The sequence below is a fragment of the Rutilus rutilus genome (assembly GCF_951802725.1).
Source record: "Rutilus rutilus genome assembly, chromosome: 17".
Classification (NCBI taxonomy): Eukaryota; Metazoa; Chordata; class Actinopteri; order Cypriniformes; family Leuciscidae; genus Rutilus; species Rutilus rutilus.
In genome coordinates this window covers 35656742-35675990 of record NC_140230.1, presented here as the reverse complement: position 1 = coordinate 35675990, position 19249 = coordinate 35656742, and the positions used below count along the sequence as shown (strand labels likewise).

The 19249-nt window shown below is 37.5% G+C and overlaps 1 protein-coding gene across 8 annotated transcripts in view; it reads right to left on the bottom strand.

The window, feature by feature from the left end:
* The window catches only part of satb1b (SATB homeobox 1b), a 63838-nt gene that overhangs the window by 13478 nt on the left and 31111 nt on the right, over positions 1-19249 (bottom strand). For all 8 annotated transcript variants that reach the window (XM_084385468.1, XM_084385470.1, XM_084385472.1 and 5 more), the window contains 3 exons: positions 17481-17693; positions 12320-12391; positions 11494-11649 (listed from right to left, as the gene is read on the bottom strand). In XM_084385468.1, the coding sequence (XP_084241594.1) occupies positions 11494-11649; positions 12320-12391; positions 17481-17693 (441 nt within the window). The remainder of the gene's footprint in view (positions 1-11493; positions 11650-12319; positions 12392-17480; positions 17694-19249) is intronic.

Below are 19249 nucleotides of genomic sequence, written 5' to 3'. Positions count from 1 at the left end.
ATTTATTATAATGCATTTAACTTTGGTTACAATTATTTCTGAAAAGATATAACGCACATTATTAATATCTATATACGATGCATTATTCAGACATTCTCTGATACTAACCTCCTATGTGACTAAGCTTGACTGACAAACAACTGTACCCAAAAACAAATTCATGCAATGTCATAACTTTGCCTACGAAACATCTGCATGGAAAAAGCAGGACTTGTGTAATCTGGTGGCCCGTAACTAGGTTAACATTTTCAAGAAAACAAACAAACAGACCCCAGGTTTATTGCATCAATTCAAACAAAGAGCAGCGAGCCTGCAAGGAGCCCTCGACACACACACGCAACCTATGAGAAAACGCTAGTCCATCAATTAGAAGTGTGTGATTGAGATTTAATTCAAAGCTGGAGTTTAATTGCTAATATCAGAGAGTAATTAAGCAGATAAATCATGCCTGATCTTATTGAATTATAGATTAAAACGGCATAAAACCTGCAAATTGTACATGTCAGCTCCAACAGCACTCTTAATTAATTAATGTACAAGTTTGCTTTAAAACAGCAAAAATATATCAAGCTTTCGAAGCGTCGGAGGAACTTCAGTTGCTGAACGGTGGTCAAATATAGCGCAGGATCATCGAGGTCGACCGGGTTTAATACAATGCAACTAAATATGTACGTGTGTGTGGATATAAGCACTGTCAAGCGATTAAAAAAATAACTATTTTTCAGCACCTAACATTACATTTTGTATTTTACATTGTAATATATAATTTCACATTGAACCTTTTTACTAAGTACTATGAATGAAGGCCAGGATAAAGGCTAAGTAAGTATAAACTAGTAAGTATAGCTGTTCAAATTAACATTGTTATATATATATATATATAGTTATTCAGTCGAGAGCAGCGAGTGATTTTCTCTTTGTATTTTGTTGTTTGATTAAAATGAAATGAAAAACCGTATCAGGTTTATTAGGCTGCTGTCACTTTAAGACCTGACCTCACGATCTCACGAAATCATTAAGACGAGGCTACTTGCCAAGAACAGCTTTCTGAGAAGCGGCTTTCTGTGCGCATGTTTTTGGTGTGTGTGATTGCGTTCTCTTCTGCGGCTTTTGCGCTTAAGTGGTTTAAAAGCCCTTGAATGAATGATTGGGTGATCATAGGATAGGCCTACATACAGACCATCATTATTTTAAACAGAAAATGTTAACCACAGAAATAAACGTGTAAAATATAGGCTATATTATAGTCTGTGATATATCCTGTAATTATAGCAATGTATCCGTTTAAATTAAATGATTTTTCTAAAATAATCAAATGACTTCAGAACAACATTAAATGAAGTTCAAAAGTTGTATGGATAACTGATATCGTAATTTTACAAACTATAATTAAATAAATAATTAAAGGATTAAAAGGGACTTTTACGGTAAAAGAAGCTCCACGTCTAATTGTGGGAGTGTGAAGTAACTATTTGCAAATAATTGAAAATATTTGCACATACAAATTAAGAATGATTGTGTGCATGTCAAAAACGCAAAAAAAGTCAAGCAATTTGAGTCGCTGGATGTCACTTTAACATTTCTATCGCAAATCAGCGGTCAAATATTAAATATGCTACTTTGACTATTATTCACGCATTCTTTAACTATGTAAACTAAAGCGTCGAAATTCGCATTGGTCTTTTGTGAACAGCAAGCCCCGCCTTCTTTGACCTGATTGGCCCATCTCATTCATTTTGACATTGACGAGCGCTGTTCGACCGCTGAGACAGAACAAGCTAAAACTCTTTAAACTTTGTCATCCAAACATCAAACAAAGCGGAGCGTAATGAAGCGCTTCAGAGAAGCATCAGAAACATCAAATAATTCTCATCAATGTCTATGGTGGTCACAAGGGTGAGTAAAAGGTGCCAAACTTGCTCGGCCATTAGCAACAAATGAACTTATGTGACCCTGGACCACAAAACCAGTCACATGGGTACATTTTCTGAAATTGAGATGTATACATCATCTGAAAGCTGAATAAATAAGCTTTCCATTGATGTATGGTTTGTTATGATAGGACAATATTTGGCCTATTGGCAACTATTGAAAATCTGGAATCTGAGGGTGCAAAAAAATCGAAACATTGAGAAAATCTCCTTTAAAGTTGGTCATGTTCACAAAAAATAAATGTTTTATATATTTACGGTACGAAATGTACAAAATATCTTCATGGAACATGATCTTTACTTAACATCCTAATGATTTTTGGCATAAAAGAAAAATCCATAATTTTGACCCATGTATTGTTGGCTATTGCCACAGATATACCCGTGCGACTCGTGACTGGTGACGTGGTCCAGGGTCACACATATGGGACAACGCATGTCCAAAAGAAGGGAGAACAGAGCAGGGAAACGAGAGCTGGTCCAGGTCCGCCTCCGTACGCCGTGGGCGAAGGCTTTCTGGCGCTGCCATTGGCTGCGGTTAAATTGAAATATTTCTCAGCGTGTGTCAGAAGCATGCAGAATGGTAATTATGACAGATCTGATTAAGCGGGCGAGTCGGGGGCCGGGCGAGGCGGCTCCGGGCTGCAGGTGCGACCTTGTGCATTCCTGCGTGTGTAAATAAAATTAATTACAAGCATGGGGGCGCGCGGCGCGTGACATCGCTACGTGCGGGGAGTCCCACGGGGGGGACCCTAATGGAATATTTTCCCGGAGTCTAATAATACAGTTGGTATTGACTTGAGGTAATTAGGGGGATCATTAAAGCCGCTTTTCCCGGCGTATTTGCCTGCCTGATCAGATTAGCGAGAATGGGCCTCAGAACAAGCCCTGTGTGGTCTGACAGAGGAGAACGAGAGAAACCGGGCCACCTCTAACACTACCTTACATGCAGAGAGAGAGAGAGAGAGAGCTAACAGATGGAGAACAAGCAAGAGAAAGACAAGGCGCTGGTCACCGCGACAGGAACAAGAACCCAATCCGTTAAACGACAAGGAAAAAGGTTCGTTCGGAAGAGAGCGCTGCGATAAATCAGACGCGGAATTAATTTCCCAGACATCTGGTTTCTGGTTCACGAATATTGTGTCTTTAATAATACAGGGGAACTGCAGCTGTTTCCCAGGCAACCTAATAACCAGGCAGCCAGATAAATAAATAAATCAATTAATAAACAGTCATGGCCCTATATTTCCGCTCTCTCCGAGGCCCGGCGCTCCCGTCTGCCTCGCACACACGCCCCTGGGAGACTGCGAATTCATAACCGCAAACAAACAACTCTTCAAAATGAAGCACGATAATGAAAAATATATATTCTCTGTGAAACTATATAGGGGCCGGGAGTTCAGGAAGAGGGAGGACCGATCTTCCCTATAGGAGCGTGATTTCATTTGCATCCGGCTTTTGGGTTCTCGTGCCGTAATGAAAGTAAATGCGGTTGATGAATTTACATCTGCCTTCTCTTGCTACTATTAGCCCTATTTTTGGAAAGTCATAAAAACACTATCATGAATTTTGCTTTAATGCTATCGGAGCAAACATGGAAAATTTTTTATTTGTCTCCCGTTCACGGCTATAGAAGCTGATAATACTATGATGATGACGATACCGTTTCTATGTGAAATGTGAATTGAGTCCATATTCTTTAGTTTAACTATGATTTGCAGGAAAAGTCTCAGTCTCAATTCACCAGACAAAAACCTTGTTGAAAACTAAATGTTGTCTGTCGTTTTCCTGGAGGAGAAAGACTGATGGTGTCATTCGGACCGCAGGTTAGCCGATGACCAATGCAATACCTAATACAAATTTAATGAGATATATATATGCAAAATAGAATTTAATGGTAGCCAATTAAATCCTGCTAAAATGTATAATGCAAGTGTATAATGCTGATATATTTTTTTTAATAATTACATTTAATTTGAAATCAGGAAATGGAAGATAATATCAAGTAAATAAAATAAAAATGATAAAAAAATATTTCAGCCATTTTATAATGTTTTATTTATTTATTTACTTACAGTATGTTTATATTTTTTATTTTTAAAGTGTAAAAATGTAAAAATAAATAATAAATAATACATTATAAAATGGCTAAAATTTTTGTTTTTATAATTTTCTTTTATTTACTTGTTAATTATTTGTATTTATTTGATATTATCTTCCATTTCCTGGTTTCAAATTAAATGTAAAGTAAATGTATTTATTTACTTACAGTATGTTTATATATTTTAAAGTGTAAAAATGTAAAAATAAATAAATAAATAATACATTATAAAATGGCTAAAATATATTTTTTTATAAAAAAAATGTATTTACTTGTTAATTATTTTTATTTATTTGATATTATCTTCCATTTCCTGGTTTCAAATTAAATGTAAAGTAAATGTATTTATTTACTTACAGTATGTTTATATATTTTACTTTTTAAAGTGTAAAAATTTAAAAATAAATAATACATTATAAAATGGCTAAAAAAAAACACTCAATATTAAAATCAAAAACTTTTTAAAAATCCCGAAATGTAATCATTAGAATGCTTCATAAATGCTGAGGTTATTATGTTGGCAAGGCAGTGAAAATAGCATGAGGGGGAGACACCGAATCTGTTCATCAATCGACAAGCCATGGTTATGATCTCAAAATAGCCAAATATCTGCAAATGAACGATATATCGGGCAACCACCAGATAAAATTACAATTGCAATTTTGTATTGATATACACTGTCTATCCTGCACATTTTAATATATCTCTCTCTCTCTTTTTCGCGACCCACTGTTGCCCCCCTCGAGAGCAGCGAGCCAGGCGCTCAGTGACAGATGGCACAGCCTCCTCTACCCCCCCTTCACACACACACACACACACACACACACCGGCCTATCGCCTGCCCCCCTGTACTGCGGCAGATCACTGACATTCTGTCTCATTAGAGCCCTGCTAATTACCACAGCCTCTTCCAGGAGAGCGAGAGACACCGAGGCAGACAGAGAGAGAGAGAGAGAGAGAGAGAGAGCGAGAGACACCCAGGCAGACAGAGAGAGAGAGACAGGTCACTCTGAGGGAATGGCTCTGGGTTCTGAAGGGCTTGTCATCTGACAACAGGGGCCACGACTGTATTCACCATCACAGGGTGTCAGCACAACTCCCATAATGCCCTTCTTCTCTCTATTCTCTCTGACTGCCAGTTCAGCGCTGTCATGTCTGTATTAGTGGTGTTTGCTAAGTCATACGTCACTACTACTATTGCTCATAGTCAGAGTTAGGGATAACAGACCTCTAAACCTACGTATTCAAGTCAGCATGAAACCGAAACTGCACTCGTTTACGTAACGCTCGTTCCTGCTCTTACTGTGAATGATTCATCACTGCATGTTTTTCCAAATTATAATGTTAAATATTTGTATTCATCATTTTTCATTAAACTTAAATTAACTTTCTCCATTTTATTCTACCGTTCAAAAGGTCAAAAAATAAATAAAAATAAAAATAAAGAAATGACTATTTTTATTCAGCAAGAATTCAACTGATCAAAAGTAACATTTATAAAGACATTTATTATGTAACAAAAGATTCTATTTCTAATGAACGCTGTTCTTTTGAACTCTCCATTCATCAAAGAATCCTGAAAAAATGTGTTTTCAACACTGATAATAATCATAAACGTTTCTTGAGCATCAAATCATCATATTAGAGTGATTTGTGAAGGATCATGTGACACTGAAGACTGGAGTAATGATGCTGAAAATTCAGCTTTGATCACAGGAATAAATTACACTTTACTATATATTCACATAGAAAACAGCTATTTTAAATTATAATAATATTTCCGAATTTTTACTGTATTTTTGAATAAATAAATATTATTAAAAAAAAAAAAAAATTCTTAAAAAATCTTTAAACCATAAAAACCTTACCACTCCCAAACTTTTCAACAATACTGCATTATATTATTATGTAAGAAAAGCGATTGTGACCAGCGCTTTATTAACTTAGGTTTGTAAAACGCACCGTATGAATGATACTTTGAATAAAAATGACATTTGCACAACAAACCGGGTGAAAATCTCCCGCACTGAAGAAGAAAAGGAGGAGAATTCGCCACTAAGCTTGTGTTCACCTCCAAAACATCAGGATTTCTCGAACACTGAACGTCGAGCGCACAAATGAACAGTTTGTGCTTTTCGTTTTCGTTCTACAGGCTGCAGAAGCGCTGGTTTTTCTGTGGTGCAGGAGGAGAAATTAATTGAAATGCTACTCGGAATATGAAAGTGCCACCAAATAGATAAAGCCTGGCACTCTCGTCCTGTATGGATGTGTGCCCAGAGAGGGGGACGGCATGGCTCCGATCCAGTGCCCATCCCCCAGTAAACAGCACACACACACACACACACCGTACACGCAGCTACATGAGTAAGCAGGTACACACGCTCACACACACACACACACACACACACATGCGACGGTTCTCTTTAACCCCCTCAAACTAGTGTTTGCAGCTTTTAAAGGCCAGGGGACGAGCGCTCTCGTGGAGGTTAGATCTGGGCCGGTTCTGGAGCGCCGTGGTGTCGGAAGCCAAACCCGGATCCGGTGCCAGATCTCTAGCGTGTGCTGCGGATAGAGCTACCTCCGATTCGGCAGAGGATTCCTGCACTGAATGAATCCGACACGCCACGCAAGATAAGCATACGGCACAACGCCTCGCGGGACGCGCCGTCCAGGACCAACAAACAGACACAGTTGGTGTTCACACTTTGCAATAAGGTTCCATTTGATTACTTTATTATGGTAATATAGTTTACTACTATATATGTTCAGACCAAGCGGCAACCTTCCGGTCTCTTGAATCCAAGTGTGACGTAAACTGCAATTCATCGACTGGCCACTAGAGACAGGCTACAAAACTTTACACCTGAAAACATGTGTTTACAGCCTGGTACAAAAAGTGGTTTTGGTCTATATAGCTAGTTTAGCCCTTCATGACGACTGTGAGGGGGGTGAACTCATTTGTTAAAATTATATTAAGCCTTTAAGTTGAGCATAATTAAGGGCGTGGCCACAGGTGGATTAACGCTGATGTCACTACTAGCCGTTTGTCTGTTAGAGTCACGTCACCTCAGCTAATCCGCCTCGCTGCCCAGTTTCGTTTATCCAGGAGTGACGCGGCCAAGATGGCGACGACTGGCTCCGCCCACTTTGGGCTTCAAAAATGCTCTTCAGAAACACTACGGGTGACGTCACCGACACTACAGCCATATTTATTTACAGTCTATGGTTCAGACTTGAAGTTCAGTTTGCAGACCAAAGAAAAACATTTAGTCCTGGTCTGCTTAGCGTTCACATTGTCATTTTACACCGAACCTTAAAGGCACAGGGATGTGTTCACAACCTGATCGGTTGGCTTTTATTATGTATATTTTGCGACAGAACTTCCAAAATAATACTGTCTTATGGACTAAATGCACTCGTTGTATGCGTGTAACTATATATGTGACCCTGGATCACGTCACCAGTCTCGAGTCGCACGGGTATATCTGTGGCAATAGCCGACAATACATTGAATGGGTCAAAATGATCGATTTTTCTTTTATGCCCAAAATCATTAGGATATTAAGTAAAGATCATGTTCCATGAAGATATTTTGTAAATTTCCTACCGTAAATATATAAAATATTTATTTCTGTGAGTGAATGCAGCACAATCGTGAACATAAATGAACAACTTTAAAGGAGATTTTCTCAATGTTTTGATTTTTTTGCACCCTCAGATTCCAGATTTACAATAGTTGCATCTCGGCCAAATATTGTCCTATCCTAACAAACCAAACATCAATTGAAAGTTTATTTATTCAGATTTCAGATGATGTATAAATCTCAGTTTAAAAAAAAAATGACCCATGTGACTGGTTTTGTGGTCCAGGGTCACATATGATGGTATTCTGACCAGCTGAGAACTCGTGAAGAGATTGTAAAATGTGTAAAGGAGTCAAAACAGCGGCGACGCAGACCAAAAGAAGATCTGCTGCGAGGAGACGCGGTTCTGACGCCTGAACTGAACTGTGATGGGCAACATCTCGACTATAACGAGAAAAAAATCATGTATGCTTGACCATCTGTCTTTTCAGGGGCGCATCTTCTGACATCATGTCCTGTTTTTGGTTCGTTTACATGTCTTTGGTCCGTGTTGTGTTCATATTTCATTCAAACCGCACCCGAGTTTGTTTGGAAGCGGATCGAGACCCATCTTGTTTGCAGTCACCAGGGTTCAGACGGCAGCGTTCACACTCCTTCAAATGAACCGCACTGACAGAGCAAATCGCACCAGAGTTCGTTTTAATCCAACCAAACACGCCGAGTGTGAACACACCCTTAGATAACACGAACTAACAGTGAAAAATCCTTCCTTAATTTCTTCATTTCAACATTTACTAATAGATATTCAAAATCAAAAGTTGTATTTGTTCATATTTAACGGACCTGAGCTGACATTAGGGCCTGTTTTATATGTGTAGTAGACAAAACTGAGACATGCAGATCATGCACATATTTCAACAGCAGGCTTTTCAAGCTTTAATATTCACAGACACTAGTCCAGACCGTGATTTGATTAAGTTTACAGCCCCTACTTATGATTTATTCACCCATTTGTCAAAATTCCGTGACGTTCCACATTAAACTGTAAATTCCATTTTTACAACCATTTTTTATTTTAACCAAATTTTTATAACATGTAACATGAACTAACAATGAGCAGTTGTTCAATGTTAACACTAACTAACGAGACCTTATTTTAAAGTGTTTCAGAAATCATAAATCCGACTTCAATCAAAATACAATGCATTTTAAATGCTTTTCTACATTCTGACAAACAACAATCTTACGTTGCATAGAAATGCACATTAAAGGCCAGCACTTTTTGCATTTCATTTCACTGCGCTCCTATTGTTCTCCTAACTTTATCTGCGCGTTTTAGCATTCATGTGCATCTACAGAGAATGATGGGAAATGTAGTTTCAACCAGTTGCATATTTTCAAGCAAGAATGAACAACTAAACTAAATTGAACCAATCAACATACATTTTTTTTTTTTTATTCTGGCCAATACCAATCCATAGTGTTGTCAAAGTACCAAGGTACCAAGTCGGTACTGAAAATGTGACGATACCAGCATTTCTGTAGTACCGGGTATATTCGGTACCCACTAATAGGAGCTGCTTTAAGTCGCTTCCGTGTTTTTATCTAAGCGCGGGGCTCCAGACTAACTTTTTTACTTGGAGCACTGACTGTCTGTTTCATTTACCTCAGACACACACACACACACACACTGTTTTCAGTCTCTGCTGCCTCACGATATGATGACATGATGAAATTCATCTCCAGAGCCGCTCTGAGAGTCACTTCATGAGCATTTTACTGTTTAATTAGAGGAAAAAACTATCGTCATATCATACACACACAGAAACTCAAAGGTCTTCACGGCAACCCGTCAAAATAAAAGTTCGGTTTAACTTGAAGAAATTGACAGTTCATAATTATATTAGGATTTAGCTACGTCTCCATGGGATTTTTTTTATAAGCAATATTTACGTTTAAACAGCATGGAGCCTTTAATGCTTATATGTATTATTTACTTGTGATAACCGTCATAAATAAAGTCATTGAATTGAATTGTATATTTTCTATAAAAAGTTAAATAAAATAGAAAAATAGTTCCAACAGATTTTGCTGTGGTACCGAAATTGGTACCGAGAACCGTAAAATTTTTAATGGTATCGGTACCGACTACTGGAATTGTGGTATCGTGTATGGAAGCTTGTTTCTGCCACAGAATAAAACATTTTAAAAGATAATTGCGACTTTTTATCTCACAATTGCGAGTTTACATCTTGCAATTCTGACTTTATTTCTCGCAATTGCGACTTTATATCACGCAATTCTGACTTTATAACACATTGCGAGATTCTGACATCTTTGCTCAGAATTATGAGATATAAACTCACAATTGTGAGATATAAAGTTAAATTCTAAGGAAAAAAAAGACAGATTTCTTTTTTTTTTACCTCAGAATAGTTTATATCTCACAATTCTGACATTATAACACGCAGTTGCGACTTTATATCATGCAATTCTAACTTTATATCTCCCAATTGCGTATTATAAAGTCATGCAATTCTGAGAAAAAAAGTCCGAATTTCAAATATATTTCTCGCAATTGCGAGTTTATATCTCATAATTCTGAATTTATAGCACGCAATTGCGACTTTATATCACGCAATTTTGACTTGATAACACACAATTGCGACTTTATATCACGGAATTCTGAGATTGTGCAATTGTGTGAAAAAAAGTCAGAACTGTGAGATTAAAAAGTCGCAATTACCTTTTTTATTTTTCACTCTGTGGCGTAAACAAGCTTCCATAATCGTGACATCCCTACCAATCCATGATTCTTTAAAGGACACGCCCAAATTTCAAGAGTTTCCCAGCGCTAATCACGCCACGAGACGCGCTCTCGTCTCGCACACGCCATCATTCCGACGCGTTCGGCATCGGCGCTCGGCACCGGCCGGTCATTGAGCCGTCGGCCCCGCGGGCCCCGTGTGTGTGTGTGTGTGTGGGGGTGGGGGCTGGGAACGGGAAGGAGGGGGACCAGCTGCCCGGGGAGCGCACATTACGAGATGGAGCCGGAGATAAGTGCTCTCCCAGGCCCCTTTCTCAGCTGCGTAATTAGCACAGTTCTTATCTGCTGCTCAATTCACATTCACACCAGCCATGAATGAAGCACACAGGCTCAGGCAGGGCTGGAGAGACACACAGAGAGGGGGCTCTTTTCTCTCAAACCAGCACTTTATACCACAATCTTACTGGAATAAATGCCCCGGTTGTCTTTTCTCTCCTCCACCCTTCTCGGCTTTGAACTCCCTTCGACAAAAACAGTGGTTTGTGCATCAAACTGTAATTTGGTGAAACAAAAGTATCTGGCACCATAATCAGTGCAATCAGCAAAAACCTGCTGATATTTCCAGATAATTTAGAGCTTTTATCCGCGTTTTCCCCCCTCACATCAGATGTAATTGTGAAAATCTTTAAGTGTGCACATAGATATGTGAAACCTTTAATAATGGGGCTCGCCGTGCGTTTCTTTAATTAGTTTTAATAGGCTAAAACAGACGGTAATGTCTCTCACAGAGGCCTGTATTCAGCAGAAGGCTGTTCGCTACGTGAGATAACGGTGTGGTCGTTGCACGGCTGAATTATATAAACACATTTGTTTTATGTTGCAACACTGTCTGCTGTTCGCAAACCCACAATAAAGCGGCGCAAGTCATTACGGCGCTGCGCTACCTGAGCGCGAGGCTTAACAAAGCTCTCCTTTTACACTTTTATCTTGCTATCTGGGCCTTCTCTAGACTGTACACAAAAATGTTTGACATGTTTTGTCAACCAGACGAGCGATTGAAGCGTGACGGGCTAGTGAAAGTGTGTGTGTGTGTGAGGGTTTGAGCTGTACCTGGCTCTTGGAGGCGGCGACCTTGGCGAACATGGCCTGGGACACTTTGGCCCTCTTCATCTCCTGCTGGATCTCGTCGTAGATGGAGGAGTTGATGTTTAACACGCAACTCTCGGATTTACCGTTCCACTCAGAGGTCAGAGGGTTGGGCTTGACCTGAAGAAAAAAATTACTTCATTTTTAGTCCACCTATCAAATTACGCAAAAAAATTAAATAAAATAATAATAATAATAATAATAATAAAAATAAATAAATATATATATTTTTTAAATATATATATATATATATATATATATAATATATATATATATATATATATATATATATATATTCTTCTATTATATCAAATTACATAAAAAAATAAAATAAATAATAAATGCATTAATATATCCTATATACATACACATGTATTTTCTGCTTAGCAAGGCTGCATTTATTTGATCAAAAATACAGTAAAAACAGGAGTATTGTGAAATATTATTACCGTTTACAATAACTGCTTGCTTTTTTAATATATTTTAAAAAGTAATTTATTCCTGTATTGCAAAGCTTAATTTTCAACTCTTATGAAGCAGCACAATTGTTTTCAATATCAATCATGATATTTTTATGGTATTTTTTTTAGGATTAACAGAATGTTCAAAACTATTTTTTAAATAGAATCTTCTGTAACATTATAAATGCCTATTTTCACTAGTGATCAATGTAATGCATCCAGATTGACATGTTGATGATAGATGTACACATACTGTAAACGTAGGTTTATAATCAAGGACAAAATCATGCTTTACTTTTTCAAAAACAATGTACCATATGTGCACTCACAGGAGAGATGCCCACTGGAATTCTGGGATTCCAGTCTTCTGGTCTCACATTATTACACTCCTCTCTTCTGGGCTGTGAAGACACACACACACACACGTTGGGTTTCCATGTTTTATAGGGACTTTGCATAAACAATGATTTTTAAACTGCACAAACTGTATATCATATCCCCTAAAACAGCCCATCACAGAGAAACCTTCTGCATTTTTACATTTTAAAAAAACATCACTTAGTATGATTTATAAGCCGAAAATATCCACACAAGGACAAGGATTTCGGATATTGCCATCTTTGTGGAGACATTTTGTTTGTTTGCTATAATGTAAGTAAGGTCTACTTGAACTGAATACACACGCACGCACACACACGCACGCACGGGCACGCACACACACGCACACACACGTACACAAAACAACATTTCATCAGAATGCTTAGATTGCTCTAGTTCCCACGATCAGATTCATATCACAGGAGCTGATCCTAAAGCACACCACGTGACAAATGATTTCTGCAGATTGCAAAAGATTTCTATAACTTTTTTTTTTTTTTTATTATTATAAGAAGGGCCTCCAAACTGAAGAGGCCGTCAACAGCAGTCATTTACATGTGAAGCATCAGTGTCTAGCTTGAGTTATTTTGTGACCATATCTAATTATAAAGGGACGAGCGTGCGCAAACTTGCACACACACTGTCTGACGATCCATTAACGTATGAGGGAAACATACCTTCACATCTGTTTTTATGGGCGTCATAAAAGCCTCGCAGCGCTGCGAGACACGCCACCCTGCTGATTTACAGCAATCCTGCAACATCTCACTCATATCTGTCAGCATCAAGCTGCCTTGCATCAAACACTTCCCTTATCCGTCATTTCTTATGCAAAACAGCCAATGATGGGGAGAACGCTATCTGATCAATGGCATGTTCAGATAAACATGCATATAAAGGCGTCATGTTCAAGGTAGGAAGGCGTAATACTTATAATATTAAATGAATTCAATACTGAAAAGTACTAATGCAATAGTCGGTAACACTTTACAATAAGGTGCATTAGTTAACATGAACTAACTAACTTCTATAGTATTAATTAATGTTAGCTTTCAACATTTACTAATACGTTATTAAAATCAAAGGTTGTATTTGTTAACATTAGTTAATGCACTGTGAACTAACATGTACAAACAATGAACAGTTGGATTTTTTTCTTAAAGGGGTGGTTGATTATGATTTGACTTTTCTAACTTTAGTTAGTGTGTAATGTTGCTGTTTGATCATAAACAACATCTGCAAAGTTACGACGCTCAAAGCTCAAAGCAAAGGGAGATATTTGCTTTTAAAGAAATCGCTTTTTAAGGACTACAACAAACGGCTGGTAGAGACTACACCACATTCCTCCTGGGTTAGTGACATCACCAACCCTAGAATTTACATAAACCCCGCCCCCGGAACACGATTTATAGATTATCATGACAGAATATGCTAATCAATGACTAGAAGATAACTACACATCAGCTTCATAAATTCATCAACTAACCATTCAGAAATGTCCTGTTGCTTCTACATGTTGTCACTTCTTCTCGAGTCTCTCCATCATTGTCTGACTCCGGTTTGAACATAAAAGGCTAAAAGTGTTTGAAATGTTCAGTGCATGTGTGTGTGAGATAAAAGAACACAAGCTCTTGAAGCTCCGCCCCCTGTGCCGGGAGCAGCAGCTCATTTGCATTTAAAGGGACAGACACAAAAACGGTGTGTTTTTGCTCACCCTCAAAAAGTGACAATTTTAACATGCGATATAAAAATATATGTGGGGTATTTTGAGCTAAAACTTCACACACACACTCTGGGGACATCGGAGACTTATTTTACATCTTGTGAAAACGGCATTAAACCACCCCTTTAAACTAACATTAACAAAGATTAATAAATACAGTAACAAATGTATTGCTCATTGTTAGTTCATGTTAGTGTATACATTAACTAATGAACCTTATTGTAAAGTGTTACCCAATAGTCTAATATAATTTAATTATTTGTGTTAAATTTAAATAAATTATACCTAATATTCACATGTGCATTATGCTTATTAGTTCGCAACATACGAACAACACCAAACTCTACTGGAATGTAAAGAGTGAAGTCATGCTTTTTCTTTTTCAAGTTTCAAACCAGTCACTAATGAGGTTCGGTTAGGATGCTGCCTATGTAGCGCACTAGGTTTTTGAACACAGCCATTATATGTGTGTTTGCCAGTGTATCGATATGCCCTTTCATTTAAAATTTCACCAATTGGTCCAAATATCATCAGATAATGGAGACTTTTGCCGAGCGCTGTACAAGGCTGACGAATCAGGCGCAGTTGCTGAATAATCAGGTTACAGAACCATCTGATAATGGGATCTGAACAGGAAAGCAGCATCTGGTTTGCACACACACACACACACACACACACACACACACAAGGACATGATGCACGCAAGCGCACACACAAATGCGTGCACACTTGAGTGAGCACTGATGACATTTCGGTCTTTACACATTGTGTGTGTGTGTGTGCGGGAGTTTTCTCCTGTATAAAAGACCCTCCTCAGTCCATCACACACAGGAAGGCTTTGTGTTCGATCCACTGAGACACACTCAACTGCGTTTGAAGGAGAGCGTTCTGCATACCTCTCCTGCCCTGAGATCTGAAACGCTCTGGAGGAAACGTTCAGTGCAGGAGAGATCTCAAAGTAGAGATGCATTGATGTACTGATGCTTTTGGTTTAGTACACACCAATAACTGTAAAAACACTTACAATGCATACTCATAATTTAAGGGTAGCTATTTGATATTTGGATTAAAGCATCTGCTAAATGCATTCCTCCAAAGCATATGCATTTATGTACCGATACTTTTGTTAAAGTACTCGCGAATAACTGTAAAAAAGTGCATACTCGTAACTTAAGGGTAGCATCTCCTTTTTTTCGTATTTTTTTTCATAAGTCATTACAATTGGTCACCCTTTACGTCTGTCGGTGGTTTTTGCAAATATTTAACTAATGAAAAGTATTAAAAAGAGCTTGTGACTAAACCCTGTAATTCCATTGGCTCCTCAAACTGTCAGTCAAACCTCATAGCTCCACCCGCCTCTATCGTGAACGAAGTGCACACATCTCTGGTTGTTTGCAATGCAAGGGTAAATAAAGAACTGGTTGTTTAAGTTTAAGAAACACTATATATATATAAAGGCTAATGTTTTATGTATTTGAGGAGCAAAGAGTGTCGTCGAGTCATAGCCAGTGTTGTCTTAAATAGCTTGTCCTTTAAAAACATGAGATTTTGACAGAAAGGACAGAAAAAACTGAATGCACACAAAGCTACAATAAACTTTATAATCTGTAAGTTGATGAAAGCAATGCGATGCATTTACTGCCTCAGATGATGCCGTTCCAGCGACGGACGAAACACAAATGTCTACAATTATCTGAAATTCGCTGGTCAAAAACTTGTGTTTAAATATTTTAAAAATAGTGTTTTTTTTTTCGCATTTAAGATTTTGATAAAAGCATCTACTAAATGCATAAAACATAAAATGTCAAATATTTTCAGCTGTTAACTCCACTATTAATACCAAATCAAACATAGGGCAGTATATCTGACCTCTAAAGAATCTGGAATTGCATTGGTGCGAATACACTGGAGCAGATACAGAGTTCGGTGTGAGGTTATGATGGTGTTCTTGTGGTAACCGTCATGTGTGAGTTCCTGACCAACAGATCACTACAACACACTGATTTAAAGCTGCAGTGCATCATTTCCAGGCCACTAGCAGCACCAAACAAATAATGACCGTTTCCAAACAGGTTTCCCCCCGTCTTCCATCTCTCAAACTCTCTTCATTTGAGTATTTCAACATCAAAATTTCCCACAGCTGCTTTAAAGTCATTTTCCCAGCAGTCAGTGGGGGTCCTCAGGACTGCGAAAAGCAAATACTGTGACGATGACTGATGAAAAGCATACCTGAGCTAATCATTCATTATGTTAGTCAGTGAGCGCACGCTAAATATTAGAGTCTGGGTGTTCAGCTCCACCTGCATTTACATAAGCCAGAATACAGAATCTATTTAAACTCAACAGGACCCCATTTACTTTATTAATTCACGTTTATGGCCTTACTGTGATTGATTTACCAGTGCATGTTAATGAATCAGTTATTTTGCTTCGTCTTCTAGTAAAAATAACCACCTTAAAACAACATTTACTTCAGAAGAGAAATGGCAAAAAATTTATATATATATATATATATTAACAGTAAATCTGTTTGATTTATGCATAAAGCAAGAAAAACTATTGCCAACAGAGTAAGAAGAGAATTCAAGATATATTTTCTGTCTTTTTTCTTACAGATTTTGCTAAGTAAAATGTATCCAAATAAATCTATCTTGGTTTAACATTTTTTTTTTAACCACAATTTTTGCTTTTGTCTTCCAGTAAAAATAACCATCGTAAAACATTTACTTGAGAAGAAAAATCGTTACGAATTAAAAAAAAAAAAAAAATTAGGCTTTTTTCAGTGAATCTATTTACAGGAAGTCTGCTTGATTCATGCATAAAACAAGAAAAACATTTGAAAACAGAGTAAGAAAAATTGACCTAATTCAAGATATATTTAATTCAAGATATATTCTATGTCGTCTTATCTTACAGTAACATGTCTCCAAATGTATCTTGTTTTAAGGATGCATAGATATTTTTACTGGAAAACAAGACAAAAATTTAAAAAAATTGTTTGCCAAAAATATTTGCCATGCATTGAAGGCAAGATGCATGCACCGCTTTAATTCCACAAAGAGAATCCAGGTCTGAAAAGTCAGTTCAGATGCTTGGTAAGAAAAATTACAAAGAAAAATAAAATATAAAAAATTTGGCTTGTTTTCAGAGAATCTATGTATAGTAAATCTGCTTGATTTATGCATAAATTAATTCAAGATTTTACCTTACAGTAAAAGGTCTCCAAATGTATCTGGTTTTAAGTAATATATATATATATATATATATATATATATTTATTTTTACTGGAAAACAAGGCAAAAATAAAAACATGCATCTAAAGGCAAAATGCACACAGTTTTAATTGCACATAGAGAACCCGTGTCTGAAAGCCCAGTTGAGTGTGTTACCTGTGCAGGGCGTAAGGGTGGGGTGCTGATGAGCGGCGCGGGACCCATCGCAGAGGCTGCGGTCAGACTGCGCTCTCTCTCGTCCTGGTAGATCCGGTCTCGCTCCGCTTCCGGCAACTGGAGGAAGTTCTGCATCGCTCGCAGATTAACCAGGAGTGACTGAGACGCAGTCTTGGGGTCTTCCTCTTTTCTGAGAATCTCTGAGAGAAGACCCTAGAAGAAGCAGACCGAAAACAAGACACAGAAATAAATGTATTGTCCTCTTAGAAAAGAGCAATCAGGTCAAGAACAACAATTAAAACACTCTCTCCTCTCCATACGTGACAAAGCTATTGACCCGCCGCTAAGCTCCGCCCACCTCACTCACACACACACACTGAACGTCCCTTAGGAATGAACTGGAGATTTCTATTAAAAGTGTTTTTCAGTAAAACACGCTCATGCAGTGCTGATAATTTAATGGACTTTATGACTTAAATGTGACATTACAAAGCCTTTCTTTACAGAGAAGTTAAATTCTACAGTAATGTGATTAAAACTACATAGATTGCGAATCAGAATCGACTGAAGCGCTTCTCACAGCCCCTGAAAAGAGTAAAGCCTTACTTGAAAGTGACTTCAAGTTTCTACAACATCACTTCTGCTTACTATATACAAACACAACGTACCCTATCATTCATTAAATGTTTAAAAAATACAAAATAAATTACATTTATTTGCATTTGTGCATTCAGTAGATGCTTTTATTCAAAGCCACCAACAAAAGAGAAATTTTATTTTATTAACGAATACTTTTATTCAGCAAGGATGCATTCAATTGATCAGAAGTGACAGTAAAGACATTTATAATGTTACAAAAGATTCTATATTAAATAATGCTGTTCATCAGATTCATCAAATAATCCTAAAAAAAAATATATATATAAAAAAATAAAAATAATATATATATATATATATATATATATATATATATATATATATATATATATATATATATATATGTTTTAAATTCTAATAATATTTGACAATTTCACTGTATTTTTGATCAAATAAAAGCAGCCTTGGTGCAAACTTTTGCAAAGGTTAGGATTGGTCAGTCACAGTAAGTGTAGGTTCAATTACTATCAACCACAATCAAAGTGTGATTAAAACCCCATAATCTCTAAGAAAGGCCATTAAAATCCCGCATAAACACTGACTCTGAGACGCCGCCCCGACATGCCACCACAAGCAGCCATCGTTCACATGCAGAGAAGAATGTCAAATAAATATTTAAGAGCTGTGTGGAAACAAAAGAAAATGCATGTTGCAAATTCTTCACAGCGCAACTAAATACCAATTTGTGCAAACGGGCTCGTCGTGACGCAGACACTGATTCCAATCGCTCCAACACGACAACACAGTCACGTCCGACCAAACGGAGGTTTAATGTAGAACGTCGTGAGACATTATCTATTATCTTCCCACTGTCTCCACATCAGTCTCTCTCACACACACACACACACACACACTGCTGGCACTCGTCCAGGGACGGCTTGCTTTGTCTCACCTGATGATGGCAGACAGTCGTCACGGCTTTCGGTTAGAATTGAGGAATGGGATTTTACTAATAACAACTAGAGCAAAACCGCGTTCGTCTGACAACTTTCCCAGTGTTTAATGGGAAGTTCTGGGTGCTTTCACACATCATGAGTATTTTACCTCAAAATATCATACAGATACTGTATTCTAACCGCACAAAAATGCTTTCGGTTAAAGTTTGTACATTA